The sequence below is a fragment of the Geotrypetes seraphini genome, chromosome 14, assembly GCF_902459505.1.
Source record: "Geotrypetes seraphini chromosome 14, aGeoSer1.1, whole genome shotgun sequence".
NCBI lineage: Eukaryota > Metazoa > Chordata > Amphibia > Gymnophiona > Dermophiidae > Geotrypetes > Geotrypetes seraphini.
Genome location: NC_047097.1, coordinates 32,581,258 through 32,601,287, shown reverse-complemented (window position 1 = coordinate 32,601,287; position 20,030 = coordinate 32,581,258). Strand labels below are relative to the sequence as shown.

The 20,030-nt window shown below is 45.8% G+C and overlaps 1 protein-coding gene across 3 annotated transcripts in view; it reads left to right on the top strand.

Moving 5' to 3' along the window:
• Window positions 1-20,030, top strand: part of FURIN (furin, paired basic amino acid cleaving enzyme) — a 296,800-nt gene that overhangs the window by 200,582 nt on the left and 76,188 nt on the right. For all 3 annotated transcript variants that reach the window (XM_033920626.1, XM_033920628.1, XM_033920625.1), the window contains 2 exons: window positions 7,365-7,453; window positions 18,508-18,680. In XM_033920626.1, coding sequence (XP_033776517.1) covers window positions 7,365-7,453; window positions 18,508-18,680 — 262 coding nt within the window. The remainder of the gene's footprint in view (window positions 1-7,364; window positions 7,454-18,507; window positions 18,681-20,030) is intronic.

Sequence of the window (20,030 nt, the reverse complement as noted above, 5' to 3'; positions counted from 1 at the left end):
CGACTCCATTCTCTGCACATCTTTTTGATAATGCGGTCTCCAGAATTGTACACAATATTCCAGATGAGGTCTCACCATGGATCTGTACAATGGCATTATAACTTCGGTCTTCCGGCTGTCGAAGCTTCTTCAGATACAGCCCATCATTTGTCTAGCCTTGAATGAAGCTTTCTCCACTTGATTGGCAGCCTTCATGTCTTCACTAATGATTACTCCCAAGTCCCGTTCTGCTGTAGTTCTTGCTAAGGTCTCACCATTTAGGGTGTAAGTTCTGCATGGATTTCTGTTGCCAAGGTGCATGATCTTACACTTTTTGGCATTAAAACTTAGTTGCCAAGTTGAGGACCAATGTTCCAGTAAGAGTAGGTCCTGCGTCATGCAGTCGGGCACTGTGCTTTTGCCTGCTATGTTGCATAGTTTGGCGTCATCGGCGAATAATGCAATTTTCTCTCGAAGCCCTTGAGCCAGGTCCCTTACGAAGATATTAAATAGGATCGGACCCAAGACCGAACCCTGCGGCACTCCACTGATCACTTCTGACGTTTTGGAGAGAGTACTGTTCACCACCGCCCTCTGAAGTCTACCACTGAGCCAGTCTTTTACCCATGCAGTTAACGTTTCTCCTAATCCCATCGAACTCATCTTGCTCAATAACCTGCGGTGTGGGACACTATCAAAAGCCTTACTGAAGTCCAAGTACATGACGTCCAGGGACTCCCCCATATCCAGTTTTTTCGTTACCCAGTCAAAGAAGCTGATCAGATTGAATTGGCAGGACCTTCCCTTTGTAAATCCATGTTGATAGGGGTCTCGTAGATTCTCGTCATTCAGGATCGTATCTAATTTGTGTTTGATTAGTGTTTCCATAATTTTACACACTATTGATGTGAGACTCATTGGTCTGTAGTTTTCAGCCTCCGTCCTGCAACCCTTTTTGTGGAGTGGAATGACCTTAGCTGTTTTCCAGTCCAATGGGACTCTTCCTGTACTCAGGGAAAGATTGAAGAGCGCGGATAACGGTTCCGCTAGGACATCACTCAACTCTCTAAGCACCCTGGGATGCAGTTTGTCAGGTCCCATGGCTTTGTTCATTTTGAGCCTTGAAAGTTCGTAGTAGACGCTGCTGGACGTAAACTCAAAATCTCAAAACGGGTCTTCCGAGTTTTCCCTTGTCTGTAGCTGTGGACCGGATCCAGGCGCCTCGCAGGTAAAGACTGAGCAGAAGTATTCAATTAGTAGTTCGGCTTTATCGGAGTCCGATTCTACATAGTTCCCATCTGGTTTCTTAAGGCGCACAATCCCATCCGTATTCCTTTTTCTGTCCTTTTTCTCTATCGTGTTCTTCCCTGCGGCCTCTCCGAGGGTTTTCACGAAATGTCTGGTTGTGGTAGCTGTGGCCCTGCGCCTCCGCGGCCTGTAGGTGCTTCCCTACCTTGACCACTGGTTGATCAAAGCGTCCTCTCGCACTGAAGTCCTGCGAGCGACGAGACAGACCATCTTGCTTCTTCAGAGTCTCAGCTTCGAGGTGAACTTTCCCAAGTCCCACCTCTTTCCTTCCCAGTCTGTCGAGTTCATCGGAGCGGTCCTGGACATGTTTCACTTTGCTCCTTCTTGTCTCAGCCTCGTCAGGAGGCCCTTATCCATTTGTGCTGATTGGTGACCCATCTGCACTCGGCGCCGGCTCATGATGGTCCTTCTAGGTCACATGGCCTCCCTGGTTCATGTGACTCCTTTTGCCAGACTTCACCTCCGTATTCCTCAATGGACGCTGGCGTCCCAATGGACCCAGGATCGGGATTCTCCCTCTCGACTCATTGTCATGACTCCTTTGTTGAGGAGGTCTCTCCGTTGGTGGATGCTCTCTTCCAGTCTCTCCAGAGGTTTTCTGTTTCATGCTCCTCCTCCGCAAAAGGTCCTCACGACGGACTCGTCGACTTATGCTTGGGGGACTCATCTGGACCGTCTGCGCACCCAGGGTCTTTGGTCCCGTGCCGACCGCCTTTGTCACATCAATCTTCTGAAGCTTCGAGCGATTTTCCTCGCTCTGAAAGCCTTTTGTCACCTACTTCGCGACCGGGTGGTGCTAGTTCGCAAGGACAACCAGGTCACCATGTATTATATCAACAAACAGGGGGGCACGGGGTCCAGGTCCCTGTGCCAGGAGGCGATGCAGCTCTGGGATTGGGCCACCCGCCGCAACATATTCATTTGAGCTGTCTACATTCAGGGCCAGCAGAACTGTCTGGCAGACAAGTTGAGTCGTCTGCTACAGCCTCACGAGTGGTCCCTCCACTCCATAACCCTGCGTCAGGTGTTTGCTCGTTGAGGGACTCCGGACGTCGATCTGTTCACATCCTCCCTCAATCACAAGTTGCCCTGCTTCTACTCCAGGGTTTACACCCCTCTTAGGATCGAGGAGGATGCCTTCCTTCTGGATTGGACGAACGCGTTCCTGTATATGTTCCCTCCATTCCCTCTGATTCTGAAGACTCTCGTCAAGCTCAAGTCTTCGCGTGCCACCATGATTCTGATTGTTCCTTGGTGGCCCCGACAGCCGTGGTTCTCCCTTCTGTTGCAACTCAGTTCCAGGGAGCCTCTTCCTCTGCCTGTTTTTCCTTCTCTGCTTACGCAGGGTCAGGGTTCTCTGCTCCATCCCAACCTTCAGTCTCTGCATTTAACAGCTTGGTTCCTCGAGACTTAATGCCCTCGTTCCAGTTCTCCAAGCCTGTGCTGGATGTCCTGGAGGCATCTCAGAAAGAGTCCACTCGCCAATGTTACCATCAGAAGTGGACCCGCTTTTCTTCCTGCTGTGCTACTCGGCAGCTGGAGCCTCTGTCCGCCTCCTTGTCTGCTGTCCTGGATTATCTGTTACACTTATCTGGCGCTGGACTTCAGTCCTCTTCGGTTCGAGTCCACCTTAGTGCCATTGCTGCTTTTCATCAGCCGATTGACGGGAAGCCTATCTCTGTTCATCCTGTGGTTTCCAGCTTCATGAAAGGACTAAGAACATAAGACGTCGCCTCCGCTGAGTCAGACCAGAGGTCCATCTCGCCCAGCGGTCCACTCCCACGGCGGCCCATCAGGCCCACTGCCTGAACAGTGGTCTCTGACTAATTTTATAAATTACCTCAATCCTATCCCTATAACCTTACCTCTACTCCTATCTGTACTCCTCAATCCCTTTGTCCTCCAGGTACCTGTCCAGTCCTTCTTTGAAGCCCTGTAGCGTGCTTCTGCTTATCACATCCTCCGGCAGCGCGTTCCATGTATCCACCACCCTCTGGGTGAAAAAGAACTTCCTGGCGTTTGTTCTAAACCTTTCCCCTTTCAATTTCTCTGAGTGCCCCCTTGTACTTGTGGTTCCCCATAGTTTGAAAAATCTGTCTCTGTCCACTTTTTCTATGCCCTTCATGATCTTGAAGGTTTCTATCATGTCTCCTCTAAGTCGTCGTTTTTCCACGTTCATCCGCCCCTTAAACCTCCTCCGGTGGTTTGGGATTTTAACGTGGTCCTTGCTCAATTGATGAAACCGCCGTTTGAGCCGCTAGCGCAGGCTCACTTAAAGTATCTTACTTGGAAAGTTGTGTTTCTTATTGCTCTCACTTCTGTCCGTCGGGTCAGTGAACTTCAAGCCTTAGTTGCGGACCCACCTTTCACTGTCTTCCATCATGATAAGGTGGTTCTCCGAACCCATCCTAAGTTCTTGCCTAAGATTGTTTCTGATTTTCACATCAACCAATCTATTGTTCTTCTTGTGTTTTTTCCGAAGCCCCATTCTCACCCTGGGGAAGTGGCTCTGCATTCTCTTGATTGTAAGCGTGCGCTGGCCTTCTACTTGAAGTGCACCGCTCCTCATCGTTTGGTTCCCCAGCTGTTCCTCTCTTTCGATCCTAATCGCTTGGGTCGCTCTGTCTCTAAGCGGACCATTTCTAACTGGTTGGCCGCTTGTATTTCTTTCTGTTATGCTCAGGCTGGTCTCTCCCTGCCGGGTCGAGTCACAAGCCACAAGGTCAGGGCGATGGCGGCGTCTGTTGCTTTCCTCCGCTCCACTCCCATTGAGGAAATCTGTAAGGCTGCCACTTGGTTCTCGGTTCATACGTTCACCTCTCACTACTGTCTGGATGCTTTCTCCAGGCGTGACGGCCACTTTGGCCAGTCAGCTTTGCAACATCTATGCTCCTGAATTGCCAACTCTCCCTCCATCCTTTTCTGGTTAGCTTGGAGGTCTCCCACATGTAGAGAATATGCTGCCTGCTTGACCTGGGATAAAGCACAGTTACTTACCGTAACAGGTGTTATCCAGGGACAGCAGGCAGATATTCTCGCAACCCACCCACCTCCCCGTGGTTGGCTTCTTTGCTTACTATCTGAACTGAGGACATGCTGAGGAGACGCATGCCCTAGGCAGGGCGGGAGGGGCACGCGTGCATGCGTGGGCCAATCGCAAGCCTGAAGGTCTTCAAGCAAGTCTGCTTGCGAAAACATCCGCTAGGGGGCTCCGTCGGTGACGTCACCCACATGTAGAGTATATCTGCCTGCTGGATAACACCTGTTACAGTAAGTAACTGTGCTATACAACACATGCTTTTTTCCTTACCCACTTACAGTACTTCTCCCCCCTTTCCTACTATTCTTGTGAACCCCTATTTTTAAAATTAATTTTAGCTTTGTAATCATGTACACCGCTTAGATACTTAATAAGTGGTATATCAAATTTGGATACACTTGAGACTTGAACTTGAAAAGCATGATAATAAAAAGTCATGGCGTAGACAAGGAATCCTCTGGCTACACTGCTGTGTCTTATTCATCTTTGGCGGCAGCTCTGTCTTCTGCTCTGACATCCTCAAAACAGCTAGAGCTCTATGTGCCAGCGGGGATTTGGCCAAGTTCAGGCAGTGTTGACCTTGCCATTACTTGCGGCCTCTTCCAAAATAAGGAAGATTCATGGACTTATTCCACAAAGCATTATTTCAGAAGCAGACACTTCTATTCAGGTTTTTACTCCTGGGTCTGAGCCAGTGCTCCACTTCCTTACTACTTGAGGCCTTGAAAGCCTCTTAACTACTGAAGCACCTATGGTGTTAGAGATTCATTTTGCTTGCTTCCCATACAATGAGAGTTTTCAGTCTCGCAGCACTTCAGTAGAAGCGGATGCCAACTTCACATTTGTTCTAGTCAGTATAGACAGGGGGAAGGTATGGGTGAGGAGAGAGCACACATGACTTCAGTGTTGCTTCCTTTAGAACACGGGTTTCCAACCTTTTGGCTTCCCTGGGCCGCATTGGCCGAAAAAAAATGTTTCTGGGACAGCACAAATGCGCAAACGCTGCAGCAAAACTGAGGAGGGAGCCAGCAAGACGGTAAACACCCGGGGACAGCAGAGGAAAACACGGCGTTGCCCTCAAACGGAGTCTCACAAAATCCTTCACGGGGCCGCAGGTTGGACACCCCTGCTTTAGAAGAAAGTGTCCAATTTTGCTCCGTGTGAGGTAGTGCATAGCCACCAGCTTAGCAATTTAAAACCATGGCAGTGCAAAGCTTAGTTCTTTCATGCCCAGCTGCTAAAACTAGCAGACTGGGTGTGTAGCGTGTGTACCAGTGACCTCTTATGTAGTTCTAATGTAGGGGAAGGTGTGACTTGCTGGTTGAGCTGCTGCCTCTGCACCCAGTGGTTGTGAGATCAAATCCCAGTGCTGCTCCTTCTGACCCTGGGCAAGTCACTTAATCCTCCATTGCCCACGGCTTTGAATGTCAAAGCAACAAAAAGGCAGTATACAAATCCCCATTCCCTTTCCCTATAAGGCATAGCAGCATGGCTTCTGATGACCTTTTTTCATCTGCTCATTTAAATCATGCATCTTGTTCAACACAGCTGGGGAGTTTTTTCTTCTAAATTTTTTTACATATGGATATACTTTATATATGCAGCATGCCCCCCTCCCCCCGAGATGTTATCTCAAATCTGTCTATTTGGTTTGGATTCTTCCCAGGGGTCTCTCCCTATACAGTACTAGAAACAGAGAAAATGAGAGTAGATAAAGATCATGAGGCTTCTCCAGTCTGCCCATCTCTCTTAGCATAAAATCACTGTAGGGGTAACAAACTCAACTAATTCGTCGTTGAGTGACTAAAGATTCAACTGCAAATCATAAAAAAGTCACTCCATTAAGATGAAACTGAATACACCCAAATTTAATTTGTTTGTATATCTGGTCGAACTCTGCTCAGAGACATGAAGGCTGTGTGTGCCACCTCACCACCCAATCATGGCAGTGTTCAATGGTAATACACACTATTCATGATAGTTCATTATTTGATCACTAGCTACTCAAGCTACAGGGAACATCTCTTAATCACTTAAGATATAAAGTGACTGAAACTTAGCTTGGACAATCTTAAGTGATTAAGAGATGTTCCCTGGAGCTTGAGTAGCTAGTGATCAAATAATGAACTATCATTGAACACTGCCATGATTGGGTGGTGAGGTGGCACACACAGCCTTCATGTCTCTGAGCAGAGTTCGACCAGATATACAAACAAATTAAATTTGGCTGTATTCAGTTTCATCTTAATGGAGTGACTTTTTTATGATTTGCATCTCTCTATCTTGAATTCAGATGTCTTCACCACCTCAACTGGAAGCCATTCCATGCATCCATCACCCTTTAACCTTCATCCTCTGTCCCCTCATTCCAGAGCTTCCTTTCAACTGAAAAACGTGCCTCCTGTACACTTGTGCCATGGAAGTACGCATTTACAAGTCTCTAACCCAGCTCCCCTTCCATCTTTCTTCCAAGGTTCTGCCCGATCTTTGGGTTATTTTGCTTTGGCTGAGGGGGAAAGTAGATCAGAACCTGGGTCAAACTGCAACACCTCAGACCCTGGTACATGGCTGCATGTGCACTGCAAATCTAGGAGCCTGATCTAGAAGAAAAGTTAGTGTAGAATTCTGATTTCTTTGTAGCAGGGCTAGAATTTTAAGGGTGGCTTTGTAAAGTCTGAGGAATGGAGTTTTGCCTAATGATATTATCAGTGTGATATTGTGAGCCGCTTAGCGGCACAATCTAAGCAGATTAGAAATATTTTAAATAAACAAATCAAATAAAAAAATAGAATCCACTGCACAGAAGCAGAATGAGGAAATAAAATTCTATTTCGTCTAGGGAGACTGGAGAAACTTAGCAAGAATTCAGGTGCAAGTTGAGAAAACACTAGTTATGGATGACTATATTGTGAGATTAAGCAGTTAATACAATGAGGGAAATTGGAAACCAAAGAAGAATACTGTAAAATGTGCTGCTATTTGTGTTTAAATGTGTATGAATAATTGACTCAGATGGAGATTTTGTTCTTTCACGCAGACATGGAACCAGATGTGCCGGTGAAGTGGCTGCAGTTGCAAATAATGGAATCTGTGGTGTGGGTGTGGCATACCAGGCAAAGATTGGAGGTACACAATGAAAACCAACTGGATTACTTTTGAAAATACAATGCAAACCACAAAAGAACTGCTACTATTACTACCACTTACCACTTACCATTTCTATAACGTTAAACACACAAGAGACAGTCTCTGCTCAAAAGAGCTTACAATGTAATTGTGACAGACAAAAAGGGTGATCCTATACACACTGCTCAGGTAGGGAATTACAGAGGGAATGATGAGGCAGATAAGGGAAATGACAGTGGGATGGAGTTAGGACTTAAAAGCAGCTTTAAAAAAGTGGGCATTTAGCATGGATTTGAATACTGCTAGAGATGGTGCCTAACGTACCGAGTCAGGCAGTTCGTTCCAGGCAAACGGTGCAGCAAAGTAGAAGGGACGGTGTCGGGAGTTGCCTGTAGAGGAGAAGGGTATAGCTCAGAGAGACTTGCCTGATGAATGGAGTTCCCAGGGAGGAGTATAGGGAGAGACAAGAGAGGAGAGATACTGAGGAGCTACAGAGTGAATACACATGTAGGTCAATAAGAGAAATCTAAATTGTATACAGAAGTGACTTGAGGAGAGAGGTAATGTGAGCATAACGACACTGGCGAAACATGAAGCATGCAGCAGATTTCTGAACAGCTTGAATGGGAGAGAGATGTTTAACAGAAGACCTGTGAGAAGCAAGTTGCAGTAGTCTAGGAAAAAGTGGATGATAGTCATAGCAGTGTGCTTAGAAAGGAAAGGTTAGATTTTAGCTATCTTGTAGAGAAAGAAATGACAGGTTTTGGCAGTCTGTGAGATATGTGAAGAGAGGGAGAGAGATTGCGAACTGATGAGGCAGGGAGGATGAGAGCGTCATCCACTGAAATAGAGAACAGAGGAAGAAGAGAGGTGGGTTTAAGAGGAAAGATAACAAGCTCGATATTGGTCATCTTTAATTTTAGGTGGCAGTGAGACAGACAGGCTGAGACTTGGACCTGGGTTCCTCTAGAAATTTCAGGTGTAGAGAGGTAGATTTGTGAGACGTCACCATAGAAGTGATACTGAAAACCATGGGAAAGATCAGAGCACCAAGGGCAGAAGTATGGAAAGAGAAAAGAAGAGGTCCCGGGACAGAGCCCTGAGGTACACCGACCAGTAGAGGGATGGCGGCAGAGGAGGATCTACCAGAGCAAACGCTAAAAGTGCAATGGGAAAGATGAGAAGAAAATCATGAAATAGCAGAGCCTTGAATGCCAAGCGAGGGCAGCATATCAATGAGTAGGCAGTGATCTACGGTGTCAAAAGCCACAGATCAAGGAGAATGAGGATAGAATAGAGGCCTTTGGATTTGGCCAGGAGCAAGTCATTGGAGACTTTATCAAGGGCAATTTCCATAGAATGAAAAGGGCAAAAGCCTGATTGAAGTGAGTCAAGGATAGCTTCAGTTGAAAGAAAGCACATTCAAATAGCTTGGATAAGGGGGGGGAGGGAGACGGAGCGATAGGTGGAGGGGCAGGTAGGGTCCAGCAAGTGTTTTTTGAGCAGCAGCATAACTACAGCATGTTTGAAGGGGTTTGGCACAGTCGCAGTGGAGAGACTGAACTCTGAGGACTTACTTAGAGATCAGACTCCACAGGTGACCCTTGAGGAATTTTTCAAGTACCTTTCTTATTTCTAATCTTAATGTATATTTTCTGTAAACCGCTTAGAACCTAACGGATGTAGCGGTATATAAGAAATAAATTACATTACATTACATTACTTCCTTCCCACCCACCCCAAGGCGGAGTCTTTTTGGCTCTTCAACCAACCTCGAAGAGGGCATTATTTTGGTAGGATTTTTCTGCTCTTTCTTTTATCCCAGGACAAGCAGGCAGCATATTCTCTACATATGGGTGACATCACCGACGAAGCCCCCTAGCGGACGTTTTCACAAGCAGACTTGCTTGAAGACCTTCAAGCTTGCGATTGGACCGTGCATGTGCGAGTGCCCCTACCGCCCGACCTAGGGCATGCGTCTCCTCAGCGTGGCCTCAGTTCTATGTTTTCCGCGGAGCCAGAAGCACTGCTCCCTTACTTCATAGAAACATAGAAAGATGACGGCAGAAAAGGGCTACAGCCCATCAAGTCTGCCCACTCTATTGACCCACCCCATTAAGTCTGAATGCTAATGACCTAGTTCCTTAACTCGACCCTCGTAGGGATCCCACTGGATGTCCCATTTATTCTTAAAGTCGAGCACGCTGGTGGCCTTGATCACCTGCACCGGAAGTCTGTTCCAGTTATCTACCACCCTTTCTGTGAAGAAATACTTCCTGGTGTCACCACTAAATTTCCCTCCTCTGAGTTTGAGCGGGTACCCTCTTGTGACCGAGGGTCCCTTGGGAAAGAATATATCGTTTTCCACCTCGACACGACCCGTGACGTACTTAAATGTCTCAATCATGTCACCCCTTTCCCTGCGCTCCTCTAGAGTATAGAGCTGCAGTTTGCCCAGTCTTTCTTCGTAAGAGAGACCCTTGAGCCCCGCGACCATCCTAGTGGCCATCCGTTGGACCGACTCAGCTCGAAGCACATCTTTCCGGTAATGTGGCCTCCAGAATTGCACACAGTATTCCAGATGGGGTCTCACCATGGTTCTGTAGAGTGGCATTATGACTTCAGGTTTACGGCTGACGAAGCTTCTATTGATACATCCCATCATTTGCCTTGCCTTTGATGAGGCCTTCTCTACTTGTTTGGCAGCCTTCATGTCTGCACTGATGATTACCCCCAAGTCCCGTTCCTCTGAAGTCCTAGCTAGCGTTTCTCCATTCAAGGAGTATGTTCTGCATGGATTTCCGCTGCCGAGATGCATGACCTTACATTTTTTAGCGTTGAAGCCTAGCTGCCATGTCGAGGACCAGTTTTCCAACGTGATCAGATCTTGTGTCATACTATCCTGGAGGTTGCTTTCACTTACTATGTTACACAGTTTGGCATCGTCGGCGAACAGTGCTACTTTACCCTGAAGCCCCCGGGTCAAGTCCCCTATGAATATGTTGAAAAGGGATGGTCCCAGGACTGAGCCCTGCGGCACTCCGCTAGTCACCTCCGATGTCTCAGAGAGGGTGCCGTTGACCACCACCCTCTGAAGTCTTCCACTCAGCCAATCACTGACCCATGCAGTTAGTTTCTCACCCAAACCCATCGATTTCACCGCGGCTTATTTGTTTTGTTTCGGGTGAGTCACTGTGCTTGTGTCTTTATTTTATTTTTATTTTCTTATGTTCCGGCCTTGTTCTGGGTTTAAGAATTGCACTAAGTGGAACCGGGTGATCTCCATCACCGACCCCCATCGTTGGTGTGTGGAGTGCCTGGGTGTGGAGCACCGCGCTGAATCGTGCCCGCGTTGTGCGACTGTGCAACCGTGGGCTCTTCGTCGGCGGGTGCCAAGATTCTCCAACTGTTTGGCCCAATGGATCCTGCGGGACAGGCCTCAAGCTCAGCCTTGGCACTGTCGTTGGGTGCCTCGGTCTCAAAGTCCTCGGCCTCAGCTCCTCCTGCTACAATGGCCTCGGGTAAGTCTCCTCTTCCCTCCTCAGATGTGCCGGCAAAGAAGCCTCTATCAGAGTCTCATGCGAGTGCCGCCTCGTCGGTATCTTTGAGACCTCATTCTAAGCGTGCCTCCTCACGTAGGGAATACTCTTCCTCGAGGTCGCCCCCGAAGGAACGCACTGCTGCACCTCTGACCCAACATCCTTTGGTCTCGGTGCCTGTGTTCAAGGACATGCTTAAGGCTATCTTTACCTCGCAGCTTTCCTCGGTGGTGAATCAACTGGTCCCGACCTCGACGCCTCTGACCTCAGTCTCGACCCAGCCCCGGTCTAACTAGCCTGAGCATCCTTCGCTTGTGTCTCGGGGCCGTGCACGCAAGACTCGCAGGATTCCTTCGAGCGATTCTTCGTCCTGACTTTACGAGGGTTCATGACAGGGGCCTGCTTTTCATCCTCTACTTTGGTGAGGCTTGTCCCTACTAAGAGGCTGCGGTCTTCTCCGCCACTTCGGGGCAGGTCTCCAACCACGAAACCTTCCAGGCACACCATTGTCCTCGAGTTGGACTCTAGTGTGCATTCCCCATCGGGGCTGATGCCTGTCTCTCAGGGGTCTTCTTCGAAGCCGGTGGAGGATTTTGCCTTTGCCCCGTCTTCTCCGAGGCTCCATAAGCTGATCCCTCAGAATCCGAGGTCCTCCCCGACCCACCTTCTGTGGGGTCGTTCCTCGACGCCCCCGAGACGATTTAGTCGAGCCTCGTCGATCTCCCATTCGTGGGACTCCGAGGCTCCGGCATGCTATTCGAGGGAAATTTCTCCCTCTTTCTCTGCTGCCCCCAGATCTTGCTCGGGGTCACCTCAAGAGGATGAGTCTTCTTCTCGAAACTCCTCGACGACTGGTTGATCAAAGCGTCCTCTCGCCACGAAGTTCTGTGAGCGACGAGTCAAACCATCTTGCTCCTTCAGAGTCTCGGCTTCGAGGTAAACTTCCCCAAGTCTCACCTCTGTTCGTCCCAGTCTCTAGAGTTCGTCGGAGCAGTCCTGGACATGGTTTGTCTCCGCTCCTTCTTGCCTCAGCCTCGTCAGGAGGCCCTTGTTCGTTTATGCCGGAGTGTGGCCCATCTGTCCTTGGCCCCGGCTCCTGATGGTCTTACTGGGTCACATGGCCTCCACGGTTCACGTGACTCCTTTTGCCAGACTTCACCTTCGTATTGCTCAGTGGACTCTGGCGTCCCAATGGAACCAGGATCGGGATCCTGTCTCTTGACTCATTGTCGTGACTCCTTTGTTGAAGAAGTCTCTCCGTTGGTGGATGCTCTCTTCCAATCTTTCCAGAGGTTTTCTGTTTCATGCTCCTCCTCCTCCGCAGAAAGTCCTTACGACGGACTCGTCGGCATATGCTTGGGGGGCTCATTTGGACGGTCTTCGCGCTCAGGGTCTTTGGTAGTTAATGTCTTATTAAAGAAATGACAATTTTGCATGAGGTAAAACTCTATAGTTTATAAATCTTTTCTTTTGGCTAAATCTTAATAATAATATTGTAATTTATAGCTAAAGAGACACAAGATCGAGAAACTGTTTTATTTTACTTTTGTGATTATGATAAACATACCGAGGGCCTTAAAATAGTACCTGACAGGCCGCATGTGGCCTCTGGGCCACGAGTTTGAGACCATTGCTCTATGACATAAGGCAGCGACCGAAACAGAATCTTCAAGGCAGAGCCAGGTGTCTGTCAGTGCAAGCAGGTGGAAGGAAAGAGAGATAGAGGTCGTGGACATAAGCAAGCTTGTTGCAGATAGAGCACATGAAAAAGAGAAGGGGAGAAGAGGAACAGAAATAAGGAAGAAACTTATCAGCAAGGCCTATATAGCCAATTTTGTCCTGGTAACAAAGATACCAGTGAGATGATTTTTACACTTATCTGAATTCTTAAAAATAGGAAATCTCATTGAGCCCATGCTTTTTATATGCTGCTCTCTAATATAAATGCATGAAAAAGTAAAATGATGCGTTTCCCCAGAGCTAAACAGAAAGGAAAATGTACTATGTGGTGGATGGGGGTACTATGTGCTGTAGACAAGTGAGACTCAAATCTGTAAGGTTTCAGCAGATCACGAAGAAAATTTTCAAAGTCATTGCGGTACACTCAAAAGAGCAAGAACGCTGGTATTTAGAAACCTCAATCATGTACCTGAGAAAATGTATTTATCAAATTTATATCCCGCTCCTTCCAGATTTCTGGGCGGGTTCCATAAAACATACACAGTTACATGATACATTTCAATAAAAAACCAAAATCAACATAAGTGACTGACAGCCTACTTTTCAACAGTTTATCCTACTGATTCATTAGGCCACTTTGTCATATGGTTAATTGAATGAAAAGAGGGGACCTCGAGTAAATCTCAGTTACAAGAAAATAGTGCTTTAGCATGCTGATAGTCTCAAACTAGAAATAAGAAGAAGTGAAATCGTTTTATGATGGGCTTTAAAATTGACATGTATAACCTGGACATACAGATGATTCAACTGGACATACTGGCCTCAATTGTGTATGCTGGACACTACAGACCTATATTCTCACTTGTGTATACTGGACACTACCTACAGACCTATATTTTCCCATAGCCAGGCCCAGCCTGTACCTTGCTGTCTGTAAACATCTGCAGCCTTTGCAATGCTAACAGCGTGTTTGTTTCCATTCCCTGCTGGGAGGATATTTCTCCTTTGGTTCTGCTGAACTGTTATCAGTGCTGTATGACTTCATCTGCCAGGCACCCTGGAAAGCCATAAAACTTTTATAATGAGCAAGGACACCTGCAGGACGATGTGGGTGTAGCGAGATGAAAGAACTTGGTACCAAAACATTTGCTCCCTGTCTCTGAACCAAGCTATGGGAACCAAGCAGCTGGATTGTTGAAAGGTCACCTTTGCCAACTTTCAGCATACAAGGACACCAGAAGATGCACAGAATTGTAAAACCACTAATTAGCAGCTACATGTCTCAGTGCTGAAGAAAGAAAGTTCACCAAGAGTTCTCTGTTTCTGCAAGGCCCCCCCCCTACTGGGGAGGGAGGGGGGTGGAGGTGAGAGAGAGGCGTGGACTGAGAGGAGGAGTTAGATATACATTATTTTATGTACCAATAGGGAATTACATAACCAGAATTCGGGGATGGACTTTTTTGGAACAAAGGAAGAATTTCTCTGTATAAAAATCACGTGTATTTTAGGTAGAGCCAGAGAGATTCACTTACTTATGCTACGGGGAACTGCTAGCCCCCTGCTAAGCATATGGGTGCAAATTCTTCTCTCCATTGCATATTCTGAACTGACAATATATTTTTCTGATATGCCTTTGCTGCTGTAATACTGTAAGTTTTTATACTAACAATAAATGAATATTGTCTGTTTTGGAAGATACAGTGCCGTCTTGTAGTTATTCCAATGAGGTAAACAAAGCAGCTTTTACTTCAAAATGCAAAATCTTAAGTTTTATCTTCTCAATTGGTAGCTAGTGAAGAGTTTTCAAAATGGCTATTATATGAGCATCTCTAGGCATTACGACTAAGACTCTGGGTAGATTGTTAATCTTTTATACAGTTCTTTGACAAACTGTTAACAGTAGGTCAAAAGAAGAAAAAATTAAAACTTTGTATCAGTACCTGAAAATTAGAAGGGCTTGAAAAGTCTCTCAATCTTCTTACAAGTCTCAGTTTAGAGAAAATCAAGCTAGAAGTTTTAGCAACTTAGATATTTCATTGTTAAACCAGTATCGAGGATGACTCCCAAATTATGCATGTTATGAACAATTTCAATTTTCACATCCAGCATGAGCAGAAGAGGGCTAGACAAGCTGGGTGAATACCAAGCCTTCAAGGGTTTGTAGGCACAGATACTATCTATGCAGGAAGACGGTGTCTAACATTAGCCTTTCTTGGCATCTTGTGGCCACCTCAGGCTTTTTATAAGAGTGGACCCTTGCTATGTGTAATGATAAGTTTGTTTGAAGATTTATGTGGTTTTGTGTTTTTCATAATCAGTCATGTCTGCTGTTCTTATGTGTCTAGGATTCCACAATGCTGGAAAAAAATGATGGCTTAATAGTCTGGTTCCTTTCTTCTATTCCCTTCCCCTTTGGCATTTCAATGGATCTCAAAACTTTCACTGATTGCGTGCCAGGAGCAAAGCCTGTTCCAAGACTAAACCCTTCATTGCTTTGATGCCAGCAGATGTCAGCCCAGCAGTTCTGTTTGGTCCACTTTTTAATGCCGCCTGTACCAGGGCTCCTCAATCCAGTCCTCAGGGTATACCCAGCCAATTGGCTTTTCAGGATATCCACAATGAATATGCTCAAGACCGATTTGCATGTTCTGTCTCCTTGATATACAAATCTATCTTGAGCATATTCATTGTGGCTGGGTGTGCCCTAAGGACTGGATTGAAATACATTGGCTGCACTGTGCCAGAACAGTGGCAGAGGAGCTAGAGCTGAATTTGAATCCTACTACTACTACTATTAATTATTTCTAGAGTTCTATCAGATGTGTATATCGCTGTACTGAGTCACAAAGGAGAGAGTTCCTGCTACACAATCAAGACAAACTGGATGCCAGAGTAGGGGTTAGAGGGGAGTAGGGTTATAAGTTGAAGGCTGTCTTCAGAAGGTGGGTTTTCGACGTACTTTTAAACCACAGAAGGGAAGGGGCATGATGGACAGACTCAGGTAGTTTATTCTCCTCTGTCAGAGCATAGTGTCAACTGCTAAACTTCTAATATAGACCCATATGGTTAAAACCCAATCTGAAAAATAAACCCGTAGAGCAATTAACCTGAAGGGGTGATCTTGGTATCGCCCAATGGACTTAGAGCTTTAAAGCTTAAGCACAGTCGAGAACCTCACAGCTCTGCAATGAAGCCATGTTTACTGCCAGCTCTAATCGGACATGTTCACATACTCTTCATTTTATCCATTTTACCAGGAAGAAAAGTGAGATCTCTTCACATAATCCGGTTTGGTTTTTTTTGGGGTTTTTTTACATCTCGTGACACATCTGTTTTGATCAGTCTAGTTACACACAGGAAACAGCTCGTAGGAATTACATTGGAACCTTGGTTTACAAGCATAATTCGTTCCAGAAGCATGCTCGTAAACCAATTTACTCGTATATCAAAGTGAGTTTCCCTATAGAAGTAAGGGAAACTCACTTGATTTGTTCCACCTCCCATCCCCCACCTCCACGGCCACCGGCGCTACTCCACCCCACCACATCCCCAAAAGACCCCCCCCACCCCCAAGACCACTGGTGCGCTTCCACATCTCCCCTCCCCCCCCGCAAACCAGCATCGCCCCCCCTCGCAATTGCCCTTCCTCCCAAACTGAAAGCTTACCCCCCAATGTGGCACCGGCATGCAGCACCAACCCACAGGAGGTGCTGATGCCCGAAGATTGTGCCTCTCGGAGAGAACAAGAGCCAAAAGACCTTGAGCATGCACAGATGCTTAAGGTCCAGTCGGAGGAGAGGCAAGATCTTTGGGCACCGGCATCGGCACCTCCTGTAAGAACATAAGAATTTGCCTCCGCTGGGTCAGATCAAGGGTCCATCGAGCCCAGCGGTCCGCTCCCGCTGCGGCCCATCAGGTCTATGACCTGTAAGTGATCTTTTGTCTAACCCTTGGATTCCTACTTCCTTATATCCTGAAAACCCTCTTCTTCCCTCTTATATTTGCCCTTTTGCTCCTGTGTCCTCCTTTATCTGTAGCCCTCAATCCCCTTATCTTTCAGGAATTTATCTAGTCCCTCTTTGAAACCCCTTAATGTAGTCTGTCCTATTACATCTTCCGGGAGCGCATTCCAGGTATCCATCACCCTCTGAGGTGGGTTGGTGCTGTGTGCCAGTGCCACATTGGGGGGGGTAAGCTTTCAGTTTGGGCAGGCGGGGAATGCCAGTTTGCGCCGGGGAGGGCATTCGTGAGGGGGGTGATGCCGGTTAGCGGGTGGGGTGACTTGCAAATCGAGTCAATGCTCGGTTTGCGAGTCACGATTTGCGAGAATGTTTTGCTCGTCTTGCAAAACACTTGCAAACCAGTGCACTCGTAAACCGAGGTTTGACTGTACTTTCTATTTTAGGGAAGGGTGGGGTAAATATTGAGGATTATTAGCACACCTTAGATCGTCTTTTTCTTTTTAATCTTTATTGAGTTTCTAAAGCTAACAAAAATGCAATACAATATCTATACAAATAATGGTAATCATATGCACTTATAATCGATCAGAATCCATACAACATTAAAAAAAACCCCATCCAACCAACATGTTCATAAGAAAATAGAACCATACAAAAGAAATACCCCCCTCCCGCCCTCCCTCCCCCTGGGGGGGGGTGTATTATACCAACAGAAATAAAGGAAAAGACAGCTATAATGAATCTATAAAAAACATCAAAGGGCCCCAAATTAACTTGACTCGCTTAGTATGTCTCAGCATATCCGCATTCATCTTTTCATACCTATAACTTAAACATAAATTTGCCCATCAAAAAGTAAAGTTAAGGCGATCCCAGTTCTTCCAATTGCGAGTAACCATTTGCATGATCATAATAAGGAAAAGCCGACCTTTATATCTGTCCAATGAGGGCTTCAGATGTAACATCGTCCCACATATGACTACCTCATATGTCAAAGGGATTGATGCCTCAAGTATAGCATTAATCTGTCCCCATATCGACTTCCAAAAATTGAGTATCAAAGGACAATAGAACAGCAGATGATCCAGTGTCCCTATATCAAGATGACAGTGCCAGCATCTATTAGATTTAGAACTATCTAACTTTTGTAACAAGAAAAACCATGTTTGTCTCATAGATGCTGACGCTGTACATCTCATCCTCCAAGTCCAAATTTGTGGCCATTGAGTAGCAGAAATTTGCTACTTTATCTCAATGCTCCAAATCTCTCTAAGACTAGTTTTTGGTTTCTTATTCATATAACCAGATATTAAGTTATACCTCTGAGCGGCCTGATGCCCTAGAAAATCTGTCTGGAAGCACCGGACCTGCAAGCTATAATGATTTTTTAGATTATGCCAATCAGGGAACCCCTTTTGAATGGCCTGCTTCAACTGCAACCATTTGTAAATTTGAGACTTTGCAATGCCAAAAGATTGTTGCAGTTGTGAAAAATCAAGCATTTTCCCATTTGATAAAACATCATCTAGTGTCCGTATACCTGCCTGCATCCAGTGCTTCCAGAAGATCCCAGGCTCGTCAATTTGAATCTTGGAGTTTAGCCATAAGAATTGATAAGTAGATTTCTCTACTGGAATATCGGTTAGTTTGTTAATAAATTTCAAGGTTTTCTAGGTGTCAAATAAAATACTATTGTCCTTGACATATCTGGGTAACTTGATACTCAACACATGGGGACATAAGTTACACTCTAAGTACAGCCAATCAGGAATTAGATCTTCTCTTGCAAAGAGTGCAAATTCAGGCAGCGTATCGTGTTATACATGAAGTCACCACTGGTATCATCTGTATGTGTTTTTCTGAATATCTTTAGGAGTGCGGATGCTGGATGGAGAGGTGACGGATGCAGTGGAGGCCAGGTCTCTGGGGCTGAACCCTAACTACATTCACATTTACAGTGCTAGCTGGGGCCCAGAGGATGATGGCAAAACAGTGGATGGACCAGCTCGACTGGCAGAAGAAGCTTTCATCAGAGGGGTTAGTCAGGTGAGAGCCAGAAGCGATCAGAAGTTTCCTGTGAAAGTGACCAGGATGGTTAGGCCTGAGGAATTCACCATCAGTTCGTGCAAAGATTGAAATGGGCTATTATTTATATATTTTTTTTAAAGGTAGCTGCCCCGGGGAAGGGGCTGGGACTCATATTTTGTGGTTACATGCTCAAAGCAGTTTACATATGAGTATATAGGTAATTATTTTGTACCTGGGGCAATGGAGGATTAACTTGCCCAGGGTCACAAAGATTAGCAAGTTGACAGGTTATCATCTTTACATGGCTAAATTTTCTTGGTTGAGCTTGCGAAGAATGTTTTGATAAACACAAAGAACCATTCTAATCTAACAGACTCTGCAAGTTGGCCATGTGAGAATGTTAATCATAATGCTCTGAGTCCAGATTGGGTGGTCACAAGACCCCCATCCCCAACCTGGCATTTCTCCTTCCCTTTCCTCCCTGAGGGTACTGGGGTGGGGGGTGGAGTTGAGAGGCATCCAAATGGTTACAGTCTTGGGATGTGCCATTGCTGACTGTAAGAAAATTAGTTTGAGAGAAGTAGCACCGACTACCGCTTTGTGCTCATCTGTGATGGGAACAACAGTCTCAGAACTTACAATAACTCCAACACTTTCTCTAACCACAATAAATTCCATCAGTTGCTTTGATTAAAAACAAACAAACTATTTTTTCCACCACAGGTTATACAATATTTTGTATAAAACGTCAATATATAAGTGGCACCAAAGGAAAGAGCTCTTGGTTTAAAAGCCAAGAACTCCTTCCTTTTTTTTGTGACACTTGTGAAATACCAGGAAAAATATGCTTGAAATAAGATCAAAGGATAAAATCCCTATCACATTCTAATGCAAAAGTCATAAGAAGAATCTAACTCCAGGGAGCTTTCTAGAAAAGCTGACAAGTTCATCTGTCCTGAAGCACATTTTACTGTTTCAGTCAGTGTGAAGTTCACCAGCTCACACCTAATATTAAGATATTGTGTACTTGATGTAAGATGAAAAATGAATAAAGAATTGGATTATCAACACCTCTCAAAAATGTTTTAGTTGTTTCTGCCTCTAACAATATTGGGGATCTTAGAAAATTCAATAGTCTCAACTTACTCTTTCTCCTTTGATTTTCCATATACAGTATCTGCAAAATATGTCTTCAAAGTGTCCCTTGGTAATTCAAATGGCACTTTGGGAAAGTTCACAAGTCTTAAATTTAGCTGTCTTGGCTTATTTTCCATAGTTTCAGTCCTTTTCTGTGCAGACAATACGAGATATAACTATGTTTTACCACCCTCTTGGATAGTAAACCAACTCTCTCCCCTTGCTGTACTT